At 42.5% G+C, this 18674-nt stretch overlaps 1 protein-coding gene across 2 annotated transcripts in view; it reads left to right on the plus strand.

The window, feature by feature from the left end:
* mdn1 (midasin AAA ATPase 1) overlaps positions 1-18674 on the plus strand; it is a 43951-nt gene that overhangs the window by 14091 nt on the left and 11186 nt on the right. For both annotated transcript variants that reach the window (XM_057352372.1, XM_057352373.1), the window contains exons 33-68: positions 239-496; positions 607-804; positions 3149-3357; positions 3469-3591; positions 3711-3908; positions 4111-4218; positions 4386-4574; positions 4676-4765; positions 4895-5423; positions 5556-5715; positions 7000-7116; positions 7416-7624; positions 7753-7901; positions 8016-8215; positions 8325-8551; positions 8650-8763; positions 10441-10570; positions 11188-11294; positions 11384-11517; positions 11611-11771; positions 12050-12170; positions 12352-12568; positions 12873-13113; positions 13207-13333; positions 14054-14218; positions 14327-14541; positions 14685-15072; positions 15147-15259; positions 15345-16008; positions 16723-16884; positions 17073-17358; positions 17461-17699; positions 17814-17909; positions 18006-18100; positions 18183-18295; positions 18431-18583. In XM_057352372.1, coding sequence (XP_057208355.1) covers positions 239-496; positions 607-804; positions 3149-3357; positions 3469-3591; positions 3711-3908; positions 4111-4218; positions 4386-4574; positions 4676-4765; positions 4895-5423; positions 5556-5715; positions 7000-7116; positions 7416-7624; positions 7753-7901; positions 8016-8215; positions 8325-8551; positions 8650-8763; positions 10441-10570; positions 11188-11294; positions 11384-11517; positions 11611-11771; positions 12050-12170; positions 12352-12568; positions 12873-13113; positions 13207-13333; positions 14054-14218; positions 14327-14541; positions 14685-15072; positions 15147-15259; positions 15345-16008; positions 16723-16884; positions 17073-17358; positions 17461-17699; positions 17814-17909; positions 18006-18100; positions 18183-18295; positions 18431-18583 — 7005 coding nt within the window. The remainder of the gene's footprint in view (positions 1-238; positions 497-606; positions 805-3148; positions 3358-3468; positions 3592-3710; positions 3909-4110; positions 4219-4385; positions 4575-4675; positions 4766-4894; positions 5424-5555; positions 5716-6999; positions 7117-7415; positions 7625-7752; positions 7902-8015; positions 8216-8324; positions 8552-8649; positions 8764-10440; positions 10571-11187; positions 11295-11383; positions 11518-11610; positions 11772-12049; positions 12171-12351; positions 12569-12872; positions 13114-13206; positions 13334-14053; positions 14219-14326; positions 14542-14684; positions 15073-15146; positions 15260-15344; positions 16009-16722; positions 16885-17072; positions 17359-17460; positions 17700-17813; positions 17910-18005; positions 18101-18182; positions 18296-18430; positions 18584-18674) is intronic.

The raw sequence follows: 18674 nt of genomic DNA on the forward strand, positions 1-18674 counted from the left end.
ATGAACACGCCCTAGTCTATTAATCATTGTAATTGTTATTTAATGGAAACTCGTGTTCCCAGTTTTCTGTGTTGTCATATTTTGTATAGCTATTATTGTTGATGTTTAGTTTTTTTTTCTGTCATCAGTAAACTAGAGTTATTACTTACTAGCTAGGAATTTCAGTATACTGTTATGAAATATCGCACAAGCCACAGTGCCCTATATATTGAATTATTTTTTATTATGACGGTCATAGGTAAAGACATAGCAGAACTCATGTTGGACTTCATCGACTGGCTGACCAATCAGGAGTTCGGGCGGCGGTGTATTCTAAGCGTGCGAGACATTCTGTCATGGGTGAACTTCATGAACACAGTGTGTGAGAGAGACGAGGATGGATTCATGACCATGGGTGAGCTGGAGCAGGAGGAGCCAGAATGGGATCTGCGATTGGACACCGTAACAGCTTTCATTCATGCCGCATGCCTTGTGTATGTGGACGGAATCGGTTCGGGTCAGTAGTCATTACAAACAGCTTTTTCATCTTTTGGTACCGTTTTACCATCAAAGGGAGATTTATGAATTTTCTCATAATGCTATGATGTGTTTTTCTCTTGACATCAGGAACCACAGTGTCAGCAGCAGAGAATGCCCTGGTGGCCCGAAAGGCTTGTCTGGAGTACCTGGAGAAGAGGTTGAGCAGGATAACTGAGCTGGATGAAGAGATGCAGGATGCTCTCAGAGTCTATGACAGCCGCGTTTCCAGAGAGCCCCAGTGGGGTGAAGACTTCTTCGGCATTGACCCCTTCTACATAGCTGCAGGTCAGACGGTTTTTAAATTAACAGAATTATATTAAAGGAACACTCCACTTTTTTTGGAAATAGGCTCATTCTCCAACTCCCCCAGAATTAATAAGTTGAGTTTTACCGTTTTGGAATCTATTCCGCCGATCTCCGGGTCTGGCGATAGCACTTTTAGCATAGCTTAGCATAGAACATTGAATCCAATTACACCAGTAGCATCATGTTCAAAAATGACCAAAGAGTTTCGATATTTTTCCTATTTAAAACTTGACTCTTCTGTACTTATATCATGTGCTAAGACCGGCAGAAAAATGAAAAGTTGCGATTTTCTAGGCCGATATGAACAGGAACTATGCTCCCATTTCGGCGTAATAATCAAGGAAGTTTGTGAGTTAGTGATATCACGCAGCGCATGTGGAATGTGGAAATGCGCCGGTCTTAGCACATGATATAAGTACAGAAGAGTCAAGTTTTAAATAGGAAAAATATCGAAACTCTTTGGTCATTTTTGAACATGATGCTACTGGTCTAATTGGATTCAATGATCTATGCTAAGCTATGCTAAAAGTTCTATCGCCAGACCCGGAGATCGGCTGAATAGATACTAAAACGGTAAAACTCAACTTATTAACTCTGGGGGAGTTGGAGAATGAGCCTATTTCCAAAAAAAGTGGAGTGTTCCTTTAAAGAGTACATTCCTCAATATTTTTAAGGGCTTATTTTGGTTTATGGAGTGTCCAACAACAAGTTTATGTACATACATGATGTAAAAATACGATTATTTCGTAATAATAAGCAGTTTTTATTACCTTACTTCTTGACTGACTCTCAAATGATTCGTTCCGCGATTCATCTGTGTAATCTCCGCCTTTCCGCCAGCGTAGTCTGATCTGATTGGTCAGATAGTGTAGTCTGCTGTGATTGGTCAGATGGTCTAGTCTGCTGTGATTGGTCAAATGGTCTAGTCTGCTGTGATTGGTCAAATGGTCTAGTCTGCTGTGATTGGTCAAACGCGTTCAGCATGTGTCGCAAATGGACCGCCTATCATTACTGCTGTATTACGGTTTGCAGGTGGTTGGATATTAACAGTGTATAGAGAGAGATGGCGTCGATTTTACTTTACCAGTTCGAGCCCTAGTCTGACGAATCATTCTTTAATCCTTATACAGATGCCAGTAAGAAAAAGGACTGTTTTAGACACTTCTCTTGTAACAGTTAGTTATCACGGCATACAGTGTACGGTGTTCGTATCTTCTGATGTTATTATAACTATAGTACACCACGTAGTTCTTGAAATAAAGACTTTGCGAGTTAATATGGTTGAACACTTACATTAGCGCAACGAGTTTATAGCTAACGTTAGGTAAACAAACAGTAACAACCCCAAAAATAACGGTAACGTTAGCTAAACACAGACATGATATAACGTCACACAAATTTAATTTTAAGTAAAGACAAAAATAAAGAGTCACACTTACAGGTTGTGATTCGGTGGAGCTTACAGGTCCAAATAAAGTTGGTATTGCAACATCTTTTAAGGAAAGACGTTTAATGTATCCTGCAGTAAAGGCGCCAAGATTGATGAAGCAATCTTCGGTAAAATGACGCGCGCAAAGTAAAACGTTCGGTTTATACTCCTTTGGTGTAGTTTGAAAAATAAATAGTAACCATTTTTTCCTCAGAAGTTCTTCCTTTGGTAGTGAAAATAAGACTGACTTAGTTTCACTACATAGAACACAGCTTCTCTTAGACATGATGCACACGTCACGAACGAGCTAGTACAGTGTTTGGGGAGGAGAGAGTTAAGTTTTCGCAGTCAGTAGGCGGGGATTTTTCTAGTGACGTAGGTACATTGTGGTTAAAGATTCGGACAGGTCATGACTTGTTCGCGTGATTCAGAGTCGATTACCTTTTTTATAAGCTAATAACTTTGTTATTCGTTCACCTTCGGATTTACAACTTGGCAGATTGCTTACATTCAAACACGGTAAAATTAAACACTTCATGAAATGTATTTTTTATGATCTCGAGGAATGTACTCTTTAAGATGAATCTTAATGGCGATTATTGTTGCTCATTTGTCTAACATTATAATTTTTACCATTAATAATGGCCTTCGTATTACTTTTATGGACCATACTATCACCATCGTTTGTGGACATGGTAACATGGTACAAAATATAATATGTAACATGTATAATGCACCATGACATATGTAGCCGTCATCAAGTACCATAGTATTACAATCCAATTACTTCCTGTCATTTTTTATTTTTAGATTTACATTTAGTGTTTTACCTTGAAATCATTAGGATAACATTTTTGGCATGTCTAAACGCACTGGTTCCTCATCCCTCCGCAGGTCCTGAGAGTGAGGGCAGAAGTCTGTCCGGTTACACCTTGAGCGCGGGCACCACCGCTGTGAACGCTCAGAGGATTCTGCGGGCACTGAAGCTTCAGAGGCCCATACTACTTGAGGGCTCACCTGGTGTGGGCAAGACCAGCCTGGTTGCTGCCCTAGCCAAAGCATTGGGGAACCACCTTGTTCGGATCAACCTGTCTGAACAAACTGTATGCCAGAGAAGACTACCAAGATACAGTTTTACATACATAAAAACATTTAGATACACAATGTTGTTTCAAAGTCAAAATGAATTGTGCTGTTTTGTCTGCACTGTACAGGATGTTACAGATCTTTTTGGGACCGACCTGCCAGTGGAAGGAGGAAAAGGAGGGGAGTTTGCGTGGCGTGATGGTCCTCTCCTCGCTGCTCTGAAGGCTGGACATTGGATCGTCCTGGATGAGGTACAGATGGATTGTCACTCTTTGTCTGTTTATTGTGTTAGCTTTCTTTAGAACTGCACTTCAGTTTTCCATTTACACTAGTAGACCTGTAGTGTTTAATGTTCTTTTCTTCTCCACAGCTGAATCTGGCTTCACAGTCAGTGCTAGAAGGTCTTAACGCTTGCTTCGACCATCGAGCTGAGATTTACATTCCCGAGCTAGGCATGCGCTTCCACCTACAGCAAGAGAAGACCAAGATCTTCGGCTGTCAGAACCCTTTCACTCAGGGAGGAGGACGCAAAGGCCTTCCGAAGTCTTTCCTCAACAGATTCACTCAGGTAACTAAAACTGTACCAAAACAACCAAAAGTGCAGTGCAACTAAGACTTTTCATCTCTGTTATACAAACATATTATAAACGGGGTGTATGTAGTTTGTATTATTGTTTGCCATTTGTTAATACGTAGGTCATAAAATGAGAAGACCAAAATAAACATATTATTGAGGACATTAATCTGAATTCTGCGTTCTGTTCTTTCAGGTGTATGTGGATGCACTAACCAGTGAAGACATGCAGTTCATTGGTGACTCCATCTTTCCTAACATTGACAACACAATCATCGCAAAAATGGTGCAGTTAAGCAACCGGGTAAGAGGACGACACCTCATTGCATCTTTGCTGTTTTAATATTAAATAAATATTACTTTTATAATACATTACATGCCATGCTGCTTTATGTTTTGAAAGTAATTAATGCTTGACTTGCAATGTGAATTTAATGTCTTCATTTATGTCTTTTTTTCTTGTTATCCAAGCTTATCCAAGAGGTGACTGTTGAGAAGAAGTGGGGTCAGAGAGGAGGACCCTGGGAGTTCAATCTCCGTGACCTCTTTCGCTGGTGTCAGCTGATGCAGATGGACCAATCACCAGGCTTCTTCAACCCCGGACAACATGTTGGACTGGTGTATGCCGACCGCATGAGGACAGAGGCAGACAAAGCTCAGGTAATAATACTGCTGTAACTGCCATTTGTTTATCACATCATTACAGGAAGTTGTAATGATGCACCTGTTGATCAATAATGTGATTTCGTGTCCATCTTTAGGTGTTGGCTGTGTTCAGAAAGGTGTTTGGAGAAGACTTTGAGCCGTACATGGGTTCCAGACAGTTCCATATCACACCTTTGAATCTGCAGGTCAGTCAGAAATGTATCATTTATTGAATTTAATAATAACACATATAGATGTCGCTTTAAATCTAATTGCCCAAAGAAACTAAACATAAAAGAATTCATGAACATTCTCTCTCCCTCACACTCATGTAGTTGGGATACTCCGTTCTCCAACGAAGCGGAGGGGCACCTATTGCTCTGGATCCTCCTCTATCCATTACCCATCATTCTCTGCGTCCACTGGAGGCTCTGATGAAGTGCGTGGAGATGGGGTGGATGGCCATACTGGTGGGTCCCACTGCCAGTGGAAAGAGCAGTCTAGTGCATCTGCTCGCACTATTAACAGGCCATAGGTTGAGAGTAATGGCAATGAACAGCGCCATGGACACAACTGAACTCCTGGGTGGCTTCGAGCAGGTGGACATTATTCGTCCGTGGCAGCAGGTCTTAGAGAGCATGGACTATGTGGTTGCCATGGTGACCAGGCGAGGTCTGTTGTCATTAGATGGGGCGGTGCAGGATACAGAGTTTCTGTTGAGCACATGGAGCACGTTCCGCCGCTGGTTGAAGGACGAGGGTCTTGATACTACAGAGGGCACTGTTACGTTTGATGCTTTAAATAAGCTGGAAGTCATTATTGCTCTGCTACATAATCTCAACACCAAACTCAAGGTGTTAACAGGTGAGCGGATCATTTAATCAATGGAACTTTAAATCCATTTTAGTTTAGGTTTATGCCAAGTTCATAAGAAGTTAACTTCTAAGATTCATATAGTCCAATATTATACACTTTGAGTGTTACATTTTCTTGCAGATATGTCAAAGCTGCAGATGGATTTTACTCTGCTGAAGGAGCGTTTGGCTCAAATGCAGGATGGTTGGACTCATGGGGGCTTCGAGTGGCTGGACGGAACATTAGTACAATCGCTGCAGGCTGGAGACTGGCTGCTCATGGACAACGTCAACTTCTGCAGGTTAGCTGAATCACATGTCTAGAGATTTTCACATTTAAAGGGACAGTTCACCCAAAAATACAAATTCTGTCATCATTTACTCCCCCTCGAGTTGTTCCAAATCTGTATACATTTCTTTGTTCTGATAAACACAGAGAAAGATATTTGGAAGAATGCTTGTAACCAAACAGTTCTTGGACCCCAGTGACTATCATAGTAGGAAAAATGACAATGGTAGTCAAAGTAGAGGTCGGCATTGGCGGGACCCAATACGTATTCTTGCGGCACGGATTACATTTTTTGGATAAAAGACGGTAGCGGTCGGAAACTCTGGGCCTATGGACGGGAGCGGGTCTTTGGACGGGTGCCTACTCCCGACATCCTTCTAACTGACCACATGTAGAGCCTGATCTGAGGACTGTGTTATGCATGTTCTATGTGCGTGGACTAGTTCTTACTCCCTTATAAGTTTAATTTGCACGCTTCAGTCTCCAGACAGAGCGGGCAGGTCGCCGAGTGCACCTTAGAGAAGAGAGAGAGCGTTTGTGTTTTTTAGAGGGCAGACGGTCATCAGGACATTTCTTGCATGTATGTTAAATAGTTCGGTTAAAAAAGTGATTTCATTTTGCACGAGCTAGCCAACGCGTTTCGTTTATAAGCCGACGGGTTTCGTTTATTCATATTTTGCTTATAGTTTGAGTGAATGTTGTATTTAATTTATTTTTCTCTGTGACATTTTGTCTAATGTATTGACATTAAAAGACAGTAAAAAAATGTAAGAACAATTTTGAATATTGACAAGACGAAAAAAATAACTGATATGTTTTTGTATAGCGTATTTTATAGTTGTTATGGGGAAATTTAAATGTGAGATGTGAGATCTGGAAACGTGATTTTTCTAAATTTAGCGGGATCCGTCGGGTCGGGATGAAAATCATTTTAAGCAGATAGCAGGTGAACACAGAGTGAATTTTCAGCGGGAGCGGGTAGGTGCGGAGTAAAATTTAGAGGGCGGGAGCGAGACGAAAAAAACAGTCCCGCGTAGACCTCTAAGCAGAACTGTTTGTTTTCCTACATTTTTCAAAATACCTTCTTTTGTGTTCAACAGAACAAATATATTTATGAAGCAATTATTCCTACTATGGTAGTCAATGGTGGCCAAGAACTTTTTGGTTACAAAAGCATTCTTCCAAATATCTTTCTCTGTGTTCATTTGAACAAAGAAATTATACAGATTTGGAACAACTTGAGGGTGAGTAAATGAAGAGAAAATGAAATGTTTTCTGAATGAATGTGTATTTCTAGCCCTTCAGTGCTAGATCGACTTAACGCCCTCCTGGAGCCTGACGGGTCATTAACCATTAATGAACGAGGAATCATTGACGGAGCTACACCCACTATCACCCCTCACCCGAACTTCCGGTACAGCTACACCATGCAGTGAACTGACACCATTTTTAACTTTAAAAAATTGGAGTATCAACTACTTTGTTAGGCTTCTGGTACTTTTTAAGTCACATAAAAGTGTGGTCCTGTGGAGCCCAGATTGGCTGAATCTTAATGCCCCCCCAAAATGTAGCCCTAAAATGTCATGTTCTTTATGCAAAGTATAATTTAATAATAATTGTACAGTATTTTATAATTACTTACTTATTATTTGAAATGGAATATAACAGACTTTTTTCCTGCCAAGTTTGAATAAGATTCACATTGTGTTCCAGGTTGTTCCTCACTATGGATCCCACAAATGGTGAAATCTCTCGAGCTATGAGGAACCGTGGAGTTGAGATTTACATCCCAGGCGAGCATGAGGGAATGTGCTTGGATGATCTGGATCTAAAGATGGTGTTACACACCCTGGGTGTGACGGGAGACTGTGTGTGTGACCTGCTCATCTCGGTTCATTCTGAGATCAAGAATGTCATATGGGGTACGCTTTTAATTCAATCACTAAACCATTGTTCATGTTTCAGCGCACAACACAGTTCTATGGCCGTGATGATATGTTTCGGTTATGTGTGTTATATTCCATGACGCTCTCTCTTTAACAACCTGCAGACTCGCCAGCCTCATCCATGTCAACTCTGCTCCACGCTGCGTCTCTGCTGTCCAATCAGCTCCAGCGTGGGGTGGATCTACCCAGTGCTCTTCTGCAGGCCTGTGGGGAGGCATACGCCTTCTGTCAGCGCACCACTGCCAGTCAGCAGGTACGTGGATGTCATTCATGAACACCTACACACAATCCTCATTGTTTTTTGTGTATTTAGGCTGTGATACATACATCTCTTTTCATAACCCTCATCTCTTACTTCCTGTCTCAGCTGGCACAGGAAGTCATAGAGAGGCAGTTAGCGGTGCTGGATTCTGAAGACTGGGGCAGTGGGCTGTTGTGTGCCGGCGTGTGGCCGGATCGAATCCCTTCGGCCCTGATGAGCACAGAGGACTCTTGTTTCTCCTGCGTCCAAAGAGACGGACAGGTCCTGCTGTACTGCCTCAACACCCTCAGCCTTTACGGTAAAAGGTATATATACAGTAAATTTGTATCTTACTAACAGCCATGTAAATGCAAAGTAGAAACTTGGTTTTAATCGACTTGTCAAGGTAAATAAGTCATATGTGTACTCATTCAGGAATCGTCCACTGAGCCTGGTTGACCTACAGAGGGCGATGCAGAGTGGCACTTCTCTGGATGGTCTGCAGTTTTCTGGAGGGGGAACGTTGGACGGTGGAGCGGAAAATGCCCTATGCCTCCTTCCCACTGCAGTCAAAATACTGACGGAAAGAGCATCCCACAGTGACTGGATCCTCAGAACCAGCTGGCTCTCCCAGCTCACCAAAACTTATAAACATACACCAGGTAGACAGCATAGAGAAAAACAGCAATTTGAATGCGTCTTAAATGGCTTATGTAGACACGCTGCTTTTGCTGTTCTGAGATCAAAATTGTTCTTGCAGATTCTGCTCTGATGCAGATGGAGGCAGGATGCACAGCTCTGAAGTCTGTATTCAGCAGCAAGCTTATTGGGAAAGGCAAATGCCTGGCGGAGCTCTTGCAGCCACACAGCACAGGTACACGCACACACACACTTACACTGATCCTGTTTACTTTAAAGGGATAGTTTACCCAAAAATCAACTTTGTGTTGAGAGAACTTCCGACGTCTTCGGAGCACAAATAAAGATATTTAGGTGTTGTGAGTCAGAGCGCCGGCGTCCAATAGGGGCAAGCCCCATGCGGCGTTCGGCGCACAAACCTAATACGCATGCGTCAAAATGCTCCGGTCCAAGAAGAAGACGAAGAAGAAGTGCTCTCGTGAACGCGCTTCATACACTGACAAGACAGAGGAGAATATATCGATTAAAGTCGGTATTTTGGTTTGTTTTTCGCACATAAAGCATTCTCGTCGCTTCAAAAAAATTCAACTTAGCCACTATGCGCGGATGGACCAATTTAACAATTGTTGGCAAAAACTGACACCATGGTTTCAATGAGGAGGGCCTGGAAAGCTCTCGGATGTCACCTAAATATCTTTATTTGTGTACTAAATATCTACTCCGAAGACGCCGGAAGTTCTCTAAACATGTTTAACGTCATGTGGGAGAGTAAAAAATCACACAAAGTTGATTTTGGGGTGAACTATCCCTTTAAAGCAACACTTTAGAACTTTTGCTCACGGCTCCCCCATGTGGTTGATAAGCGCAACTGTCTGTTACCAGTGTCGTAAATAATGTAAAATAACCGGCGAATGCAGAAACGTTGTTTAGAAACCATGTCGCACTCCTCCGCAGGAAGGGATGGGCGGGGCTGTGTGTACCGACCCGAACACAGAACTTTCAGAGTGTGGTTGTTAGGGCTGTCACGATTATTAAATAATCGTCTCATCGCGATTGTTTGACCTCATCGCGATGGTTTCAGATCATCGCAATTATTGCACATCTCTATAGAAGACACTAGGGGTAGCTGTAGTGCACCTGCATATTTCATATTTTATTGTATATATTGTAACTAAAGCATGGTAATACTTGTCAAATGTACCACCACAACACAATCACTTAAAAAAAAACTAAAGCATATACCATAAAAATAACCTGCAGTACAGTTTAATATTATTTCAGTGTGAAAACCAGTCTAACAAACTTTTATTTTAACTTTTATTGCAAGTGAGAAAAAAAACAGACTAGAAGCTTTTCTACTGATAGCATTTTAATGGTGGCTTCAATTCACACCTGATCAATTTACTTAATTTACAAGTATTTGGCGGTTGTATTATTGACAGGTAAAAGCCTTAACCTTAAGTATGATGACCCAATTTTTTCCTACGTATTTCCAAGAAAAAGAACATAGTCTTTATATTCAGAACAATATTGTCGTTTCAAAGCTGAATAAAAAATGTCAAAGCTCTAAAACAGACAATTAATCGTCATAATCGCAATGATTTATTAGACAATTAATCTTCAGCCAAATTTCATAATCGTGAGAGCCCTAGTGGTTGTAGCCGCTTTAAGGCTGCTCAGGTTGCAGCGGGAGTAGATTTCGTCCAGTTAAGAGTTGTTCTACCACTGAAATAACATTATTAACATTATTAAAAGAGCGAAAAACTACAAAGAGTTGCTTTAATTTGTATCACTGGAAAAGTCCCATCAAACTCTCACACAGACTTGTTCATAAAAATCTTGTTCGCACCTTACTTGTGAATTTAAACCGTAGCTTTTTTTAAATAAATCTGACATGATATGTCTTGACCAGATGACTACAGGATTCTGATAGACATGCGCTGGAATAAGCAGTACTTAGACATCCTGGCCAACACATGCAATTTTGAGGATGAAGAGAGATACATGGAATTCATGGAAGCATTGAACGCTGTTGCCAACAGGTAGGACCTTAAATTTCTGTTTTTATGTATACAGTATGAATTAGAGATAAACTGACATATCAGCCGATAACCGAATTGGTGGATAAAAGCAATTTTTTACACTATCGACTATCGGCCGATAGTTTAAAAACAGCCAATGATCAGGGCCAATATATCCTGTCAATCAAAAGAGGACAGGAAAATGCAATGAATTTGTGCTCTGGATATAGAGAGTCACAGAAGAGGAGCAGCGCCAAATGTCCAATATATAAGAACACAGTTGATCCGGTGCGTAGATCCAAAAAACGTATGGCCGAAAAGAAAAATCCGCACACGGTTGTATGCAGGGCTTACACCTCCTCAAAAAATGTCATAAGGAACTGTCTGGAACCCATGTATGGCTCAAAGTCTTCTTTGTATATAGAATATCCCCAGTTTGATGTTCAATATTAATAGTCATTATATTATGAATTAAATAACATTCAGAAAGTCAAATATGAATTTAATGTTCAGAATCGGCATTGGCAGATATCACTCTGAATTATCATCTATCGGTAATAGTGGAGACATTTCGTATCTGTGCATCTCTAATATGCATATGTGTTAATGTTTGTTTAATATGTTTATTGTTTTGAAAGAATCATGCTACTGATGGACAGAGAGGAGAGAGCGGCTATTAACAACAGTACTGCAAACACTTCACCTCATAACTGCGCCCTTAGGCTGGCAACCGCCTTCTTCAAAGGTACAAAACACACACTCATAACCTTTGCTTTCCTACCCTATCACAAACCAGCAAAAATATGTGTTCTATTCATCATTCACATTTTGTAGGGACGGTGGACATCGGTCACCTGCCTCATCCAGTGCTGGTCCACCTGCGTTCATTCTTCGACCTGTGGGATGCATTCATATTGCAGGCCGTGCAGACGGGCCAGCCCTACATCTCTGACCACCTGATGTTTGAGGTCTGTATTATTCGCAGCATACTTTTATTAAAGCAGTGTTGCTCTGGTCTGCAGCTGATGTGTAATGATGTCGTTGTGTTTGTGGATGTGTAGATCCTGCAGCTGCTTCAGTGGAGGGATCGCTTCTGGAACGCGTGTAACACTCTGCCTGCGGACGCTCGGGGCGTGTGCGTGCTCTCCTTACACTGGCAGTGGGTGCATAAGAACCTCATACTGCGACTGCCGCAGCTTTTGATGGGTGATAGCGACTATGAGTGAGTGCTATTTGTAGATGATTGAATTGAATAGAATTTGCCATATTTAAAAGAACACGCTGCATTTTTTGTGCTAGCCAATATAGCGAAATTGCGACTAGGTTAGCTGGGTGTATGTAGCAGCATGCAAAAGCAAATGTTTTTAGTTGTTTTTTAATTAGTTATTGTAGAAACTCGCTTTTTGCAGTCATATGCGCAAGCAAAAGTGTCTAATAAAAGGGGTATTATCGAGTAAAAATGCCCGTTTCATTAAGTGTTTGTATGTGTTTTTGTATCAGAGGGCAACAGGAACTACACACCATCTCAACGGCCGTCCAGAATACTCTCTCCAGCTGTGTGGCTGTGGCCTCTGCATTGAAGAGCATTCAGAAAACATTAGGAAAGCCACTACCCTTCAAGGTTGGGCTATGAAGAAGCATGGCGTTTTATTTTACTTTTAGAAATGTCAGCGCCATGGCACAGTGGTTTGCACACAGGCTGCACAAACTTAAAGCTGTGCATTTTAAGCAGGTGCCAGAAGTTTTAGTCTGACGTGTGATGACATGCTCCTTGACTTAATCCAACAAACCTTTGTCCACAGCTGGAGGCTGTGGCTGAATGTGCAGCCCAGCTGCGAGTGCTGTGCAGGGCACTGGATGTCAGGGACCTGCGCCTCGACAACAGCCTCACATCGCTATGGAAACAGGAGGTGTCTCGTCTCCGGGGTGTGGCCATGGGGATTGACTCTAAAGAGGCTCTGCTGGAAGCTTGGGGTCTGGTGCTTCAGGCCAACCTTCTCCTGGAACCTCAGAATTCAGGTAAACCTGTCACTTACATACATAGCTCAGTTTGTGTAATTCATAAGCAAGTACTTGTATTGCATGGATCTCCAACCCTGCTCCCGGAGAGCTACTGTCCCGCAGAGTGCAGCTCCAACCCCGTTCGTGTAATTATCAAGCAACCCTCAACACCTTGATTAGATGCTTCAGCTTTGTTTGATTGGGGTTGTAATCTTCAGGACGGTAGCACACCAGGAGCTGGGTCGGAGACCCCTGTTGTATTGTGATGTGTTAGGACTGCTCTGAAACCAGCTTTGTCATCAATGTTTTGTTATATCCGCAGGTGTTCTGGAGAGGCTTGTGAGCTGTGTGGATCAGCAGCAGGGTCACATGACTTCCTGTGGTCTGTTGGACTGTTTGTCTGAAGTGAATGAGGAGGATGTGGGAGACGGCGCCGCTCCAGACAGGGAGGTGTTACTGCAGCTTGCACGCAGGGCTCAGTTGTGGCCAGCGCTGGAGCAGCTAGCAGTGCTGAATCAGATGAGAGTCACCACAGAATTGCTGCACCTGTCTGTTACACCGGGGTACAACAACATTTCTTATGTTATGTTGTTACCGATCTGATAAAATAATTGTGGCTCATAAAGTTTTCATGTTCTTTATATTTTGCTCTACAGAGGCAGTAAGCAGGCAGAAGCTGGTCTTCGCAGGTCCCTTTCTAACCATCTGCGTTTCTGCATGCAGTCCACACCCATGAACATCAGACAGCTGCAGCCTCTCTGGTTCTTGCTCGGCACCGAACGGGTCTGTCTAAAAGCACCTTTAAAGTCCCCGTGAACCGGAAGTCTCGATTGTTATTCTGACACATTTCCGAGTGAAAAGGAATTTCAAAGGAGAAAATTAGTGGCCGTGGCTTGCGTTTTTCACTGCAAATTGAACGGATGTGTAAAAACAGCTGTTGCATTGATTTTGAAATTATGTTGGCAGCAGACTGACAGTTGAAGGGAGGATTTAACGGATGCTCCGGCCAAGCCGTATAATTTACGTCATTTGAGATGGAAAGTCATTTCAGGGCTGAAGTGCATTTTCAGATTTTTACTGAAGATTATGAGGGTACATGAATTTTTTTATTCAAGAGAGTGACCCACATTGATAAGCTATTTACTATAAACGCTGCAATATTTCATGAAAAAATAAGAATTGTCATTTTTTATTTCACTGGGACTTTTAACAGTTTGAAATGATATAATTAGTAATAAAGCCAAGTGGTATTCATTTACAAAAATGCAAACCCAAACCAACAAATCCAAACAATTTGCAGTGGAAAAAACAAGCCACGCCCTCAATTATATTCAATATTTAGTTTTACTTGAAAATATGTTGCAGTACGGAGGTAAATTTAAGTAGTCACAACTTCTGGCTCACATATGTAATGTCAATATTTTTAAATAAACATATGAACTGAAGTTACTAACTAGCTTTGTGAGTTTGGGTCATGTTATGCTGTTGTAATTCCCTCACCAGCCTGTGGAGGAGCTATCGCTTGTGTGGTGCGAGCTTCTGTCAGAAACACTGGCAGCACTGTGGAGTGCCAGTGTGACCTCTGACCCTGACCGCTGGCTCAAGTGGAATCCACTGAACCCAGAGGAACACAGGACCTCAAGATCGCTGCTGGGCCCATCTAATACGGTGTGTGTGGACAACGTTCTCAAGTCTTTGGAGACTGTTTTAACTAATACCTGCTATATAATCTTCATCTGATGTGGATTAATAGAGTTAAATGTTTTTAATGTAAAGGGTCCTGCCATGCTGAGTCGTGCAGTGTGGTCCCGGTGCATGCTGGGAGTTCTGAGCAGCACTGATACGGGCGGAAGATGGGATCCGTCGGGCTCACACTTCCTGTCATCATCGAGGGTGACCCTGGGGGATTGGAGAGAGAGAACCGGGCAGCTACAGGATCTAAGCGCTGTGATCTGGGACAATATGGCTATGACTGAGCTTGCTGACTTTAGGTACAGACCACTTGTCTTTACCACTTGAGAAACCTGTTAGATTTTACATTTTATGTATAATTCATTATTTTTGTTATTAACATCATTTAAATTATTAATTTTTGTTCTCTCTTGTTTTTTTTTTATTGTCTTCAATTCTTCAGATTGACTGACCGCTGGTTACAGGGCCTTGTTCTGCGCAGACAGCTGCAGTCTCTTTCTGAGTTGCTGTCACCAGGGTTACAGGAGAGCTATGCTGAATCCTGTGACAGTCTTACCGAAGGCCAGGAACCTGTCAGGGCTGCCCAAGAGATTCAGACTGCCCTCCGAGAAGGCCTGCCTGAAAACCTGCTCCCAGAAGGCTTCCTGGATACCATAGTGACATGCCTGACCCAGTATGCCCATAACTGGGCACAAGATTCAGTCCAACTTGCCCGCTCTGGGGTTTTCTGGGTGAATATGGGTCTGCTGCAAATCCAAGTTTGGGCTCCGCAAACTATTTTTGACCCTGCTGTGAAAAGAGCGTATAAACTCCGCTACGCACAAGAGGAGGTAGTTGACACGCTTGCATATAGATCATTTTTTGCTTAATCGCATAAACATACACCTTCAAATTTCTCTTCCAGCTTGCTTTGCTGCAAGAAGAGTGGAGAGGGCGGAGTCTCTCCTCTCAGCTGCTCACAGGGGCGGAGCTAGAGGAGAGTAGCACTACTGATAACTTCCAGCATCCTCGCATTAGGTTCCCAAACATCGATTATTTGTCACATACTACCATTCTGGCAGATTTGCAATTGGATGTTGAAATGTCTTTGTGTGTGTTGTAGGTACTTGTGGATCCGTATGCAGCAGGTGAAAGAGCAAATTTGTGAACTGAGCCGTAAACAAGCCTGCCGCCCGCCTGATCCTCAATACGGTCACTTGTATCAGGAACTTCAGCATTACCTGTGCAGCATCGGCCAACCGGCCGCAGTGGGCGATCTGCTCTCACACCTCCTAAAGGCCTTACAGGCCCCAGGGTCAAAATCAAGACTGGGGATTCAGGGTCTGCTGAAGGAGGAGGCCGTGTGGCAGGCGTCACAGCTGCGCTTTGCCCAGCGGCTGGTTGAGGATTACCCTCTGTATCCTGATGTCGTGGTGCCTTTGCGAGCTGCAATTTTGCAGGTGCAGCATGGTATGCGACTCCTGGCGTCTCAGGTGTCCTCCTCGCTGACCACCCTTCCGGGTCTGATGCGGCTTGTGTCCACTATGCTGGCCTTTCCAAGCCCGATTGCAGCCTCTGATCTGGCCTGCGCAGACTTCCTGTGTTCGAAGGAATGCATGCAGATGCTAAAAGGCTTGGGAAAGCAGCTGCCGCCAACAGAGGTCTGCCGTGTGGTGCCGGATCCTGGGGTGTTGCTGTTGAACGCGCTGCTATATGTACAAAGTCACTCGCTGAGTGCCGGACATCTCAGCGAAGAGACGCGAAGACTTTTCAGACACGTTTGTCAGGTGAGGTTTGATGCATCTCAGGATCCCAAACTGAGTCCCAAACAAGATGCCACATTTTCAGTCAATGTTTTAGAAAGACTTGAAGGGGTTATTGTATCCGAATTAGGGCTGTCAAACGATTAATTGCGATTGATAAAATAAAAGTTTGTGTTTACCTAATAAATGTCTGTGTAATGTGCATATTAATTTTGTATTTATAAACAAAAACATACTCATACATGTATACATATTTAGGAAATATTTAAATGTATTTATTTATATTTACCAATAATTGAAATTCTATATAAAAGTTTATTAATTGTTATATTTTATATCTTTCTTAAATATTTGCATTTATGTGTATGTGTTTATAAATACAAAATTAATATGCACAGTACACCAACATATATTATGTAAACTCAAACTTTGATTCTGGATGCGATTAATCACGATTAATCGTTCTGACATTAATCGTTCCAAATATCCCAGTCATTCCATATATGTAAAAAACATTTTCTTCTGTGAAACACAAAATAAGATATTTTGAGAAATGTCTCTTTGGTTTTGTATCCAATGGAAGTCAATGGGGTCTAGTGTTGTTTGGTTACCAGCGTTCATCAAAATATCGTCTTTTGTATTTTGCAGAAGAAAGTTATACAGGTTTGAAATGGCATTTTTGGGTAAAACAGCCCTTAAAGGTATGCTTGATTTTGTGACATATGTTGCTTTGTTCAGGCTTTTGTGAACGAATGGGACGAGCAGGAGAAGAAAGCGAGAGAAAAAGAGCAGATGGAAGCCAGTCTGTATCGCAGTCGCTCTCGTCTGCATGGAACAGGCCTCACAGAAGACCAGCAGGAGGAGAGAGAGTTCAGACGTTCTTTCCCCTCCTATCATAAGGTAAACATGCACCAAATGTGATTTTCTTCTGTTGAGAAGACACAACAACCAAGTACATGATTATCTAGATTTTTTACCTCGATATTTAATGTGTTTAGACCGTTTTAAAACATATTAGTAACCTCAACAAGAGTCTCTACGCAGCTGATGATGTGAACTCATTTGAGGTTTCTTCATGTGTTCCACAGGATTTCGCCGACATCACTTCAGAACCGAGTCTTGATCAGCCAATCATCATAGAGGAAGACGATGATGCGGGTATGGAGGAGGAGTCTAGTCAGACAAGCAGCTTCCTATTGGTCAGCAGCATGAGCATAGTTGTCCAAGTCCATCAGAGACTCTGCTTATCTTACGCTCAGTCGCTGTGGTACCAGCCTGATCCACCAACCAATCACACTAAAGAACATATCAGTGCCCTGGTTTCATCCTATCAGATCACAGCTCCGCTGATTGCTCGCTTTTACCATCTAATGGGTATGAACACAGAAGTAGAAAAATATTATCCTTGTGTGTGTCTCAATACCGATACATCTGACCCCTATAACTCTCTTCTGTTCTGCTCTCTGTCTGTCTCAGACTGTGAAGTAGACCCTAAGTTGATGGGCTCTCAGCTCCTGCTCAGCACTCTACTCCAGAACACAGTAAGCGGTTCTGGAGGTCCAGCTGGACTGATCCTGCAGAGCAGTGGTCCATATGACTTCTACAGAGATCCTAATATGAGTCAGGCTCGCGTCTGTCTGCCAGCGCTGGAACAGCTCAGCAAGGCGGTGAGACAGCGTCTAGACGACTGGCCGGACCACCCTGCACTTGTACAGGTAAGAGTTATTGCAATACAGTATAAAAAAAATTCTCACTGTGCAAGACTAGTCTTCAAATGACAATGGTTTGTAGCTATTTCTAGCGTCTAAACTGTTTCCTATGTGTTCCAGATCACTGTGGTGATAGAGAGGATATTGGCATTCAGTCTTTCCAGCCCACTGGCAAAGTTCCTAAATGGTCTGGAGATCCTGCTCAGCAAATCTCAGGTGGAAGAAACTTAAGTACAAATCAATGTGTTGTGCTTTTGTATATACCTAAAGTCATATGAGTTTGAGAGTCGTTGTTATGTCGTTTTCTCACAGGACTGGGAAAACAACGCAAGCCGGGCTGTGTCTCTTAGGAATGAGCTGGAAGCCGTCACACAACTCATCATTCAATGGAGAAAACTTGAGCTTAAGTAAGTGGTCATTGCGTTAATGGTGCTGTGATTTAGGAGTTGAACGATAACCGTTAACCGATTTCAACTCGAATCTCCGCAGCTGCTGGTCGAGCAGTCTGGATAATGCATTGAGACGACATGCTGAGAACTCCATCAAGCACTGGTTCTCCATTTACCAGCTCACAGAGAAATACTTACAGGACTCCAGACACGGTAAGAGACACAGATACTTATTTCTGATCTGTTTATACTTGAATCACAGAAAGAGGACATGTTTTAATAGTTGTATTGTTCAAGTACATCCCAAATAATCTGTTTGCATTGGATCGCTGTGTTTTTGTTTTATAGAGGGTGATGTGGAGGATCTTTCCCTCTCCTCGGTCTCATCCACCCTACAGGCCTTCATAGAAGGTTCCACCCTCGGAGAGTTTCATACGCGCTTGTCCATGTTGCTTGGTTTTCACTGCCACGTACTGTTGGCTCCTAAACAAGAAGGCAATGGTAAGAGATATCCTGCTTTTTGTGAATAAATGTAGAAATAAGTTTGTAAGCAAATGCCTTTTGTGCATGTCAAAGTATATCATATGGTTAT

This window comes from Triplophysa rosa, linkage group LG15 (genome assembly GCF_024868665.1).
Source record: "Triplophysa rosa linkage group LG15, Trosa_1v2, whole genome shotgun sequence".
Lineage (NCBI taxonomy): Eukaryota > Metazoa > Chordata > Actinopteri > Cypriniformes > Nemacheilidae > Triplophysa > Triplophysa rosa.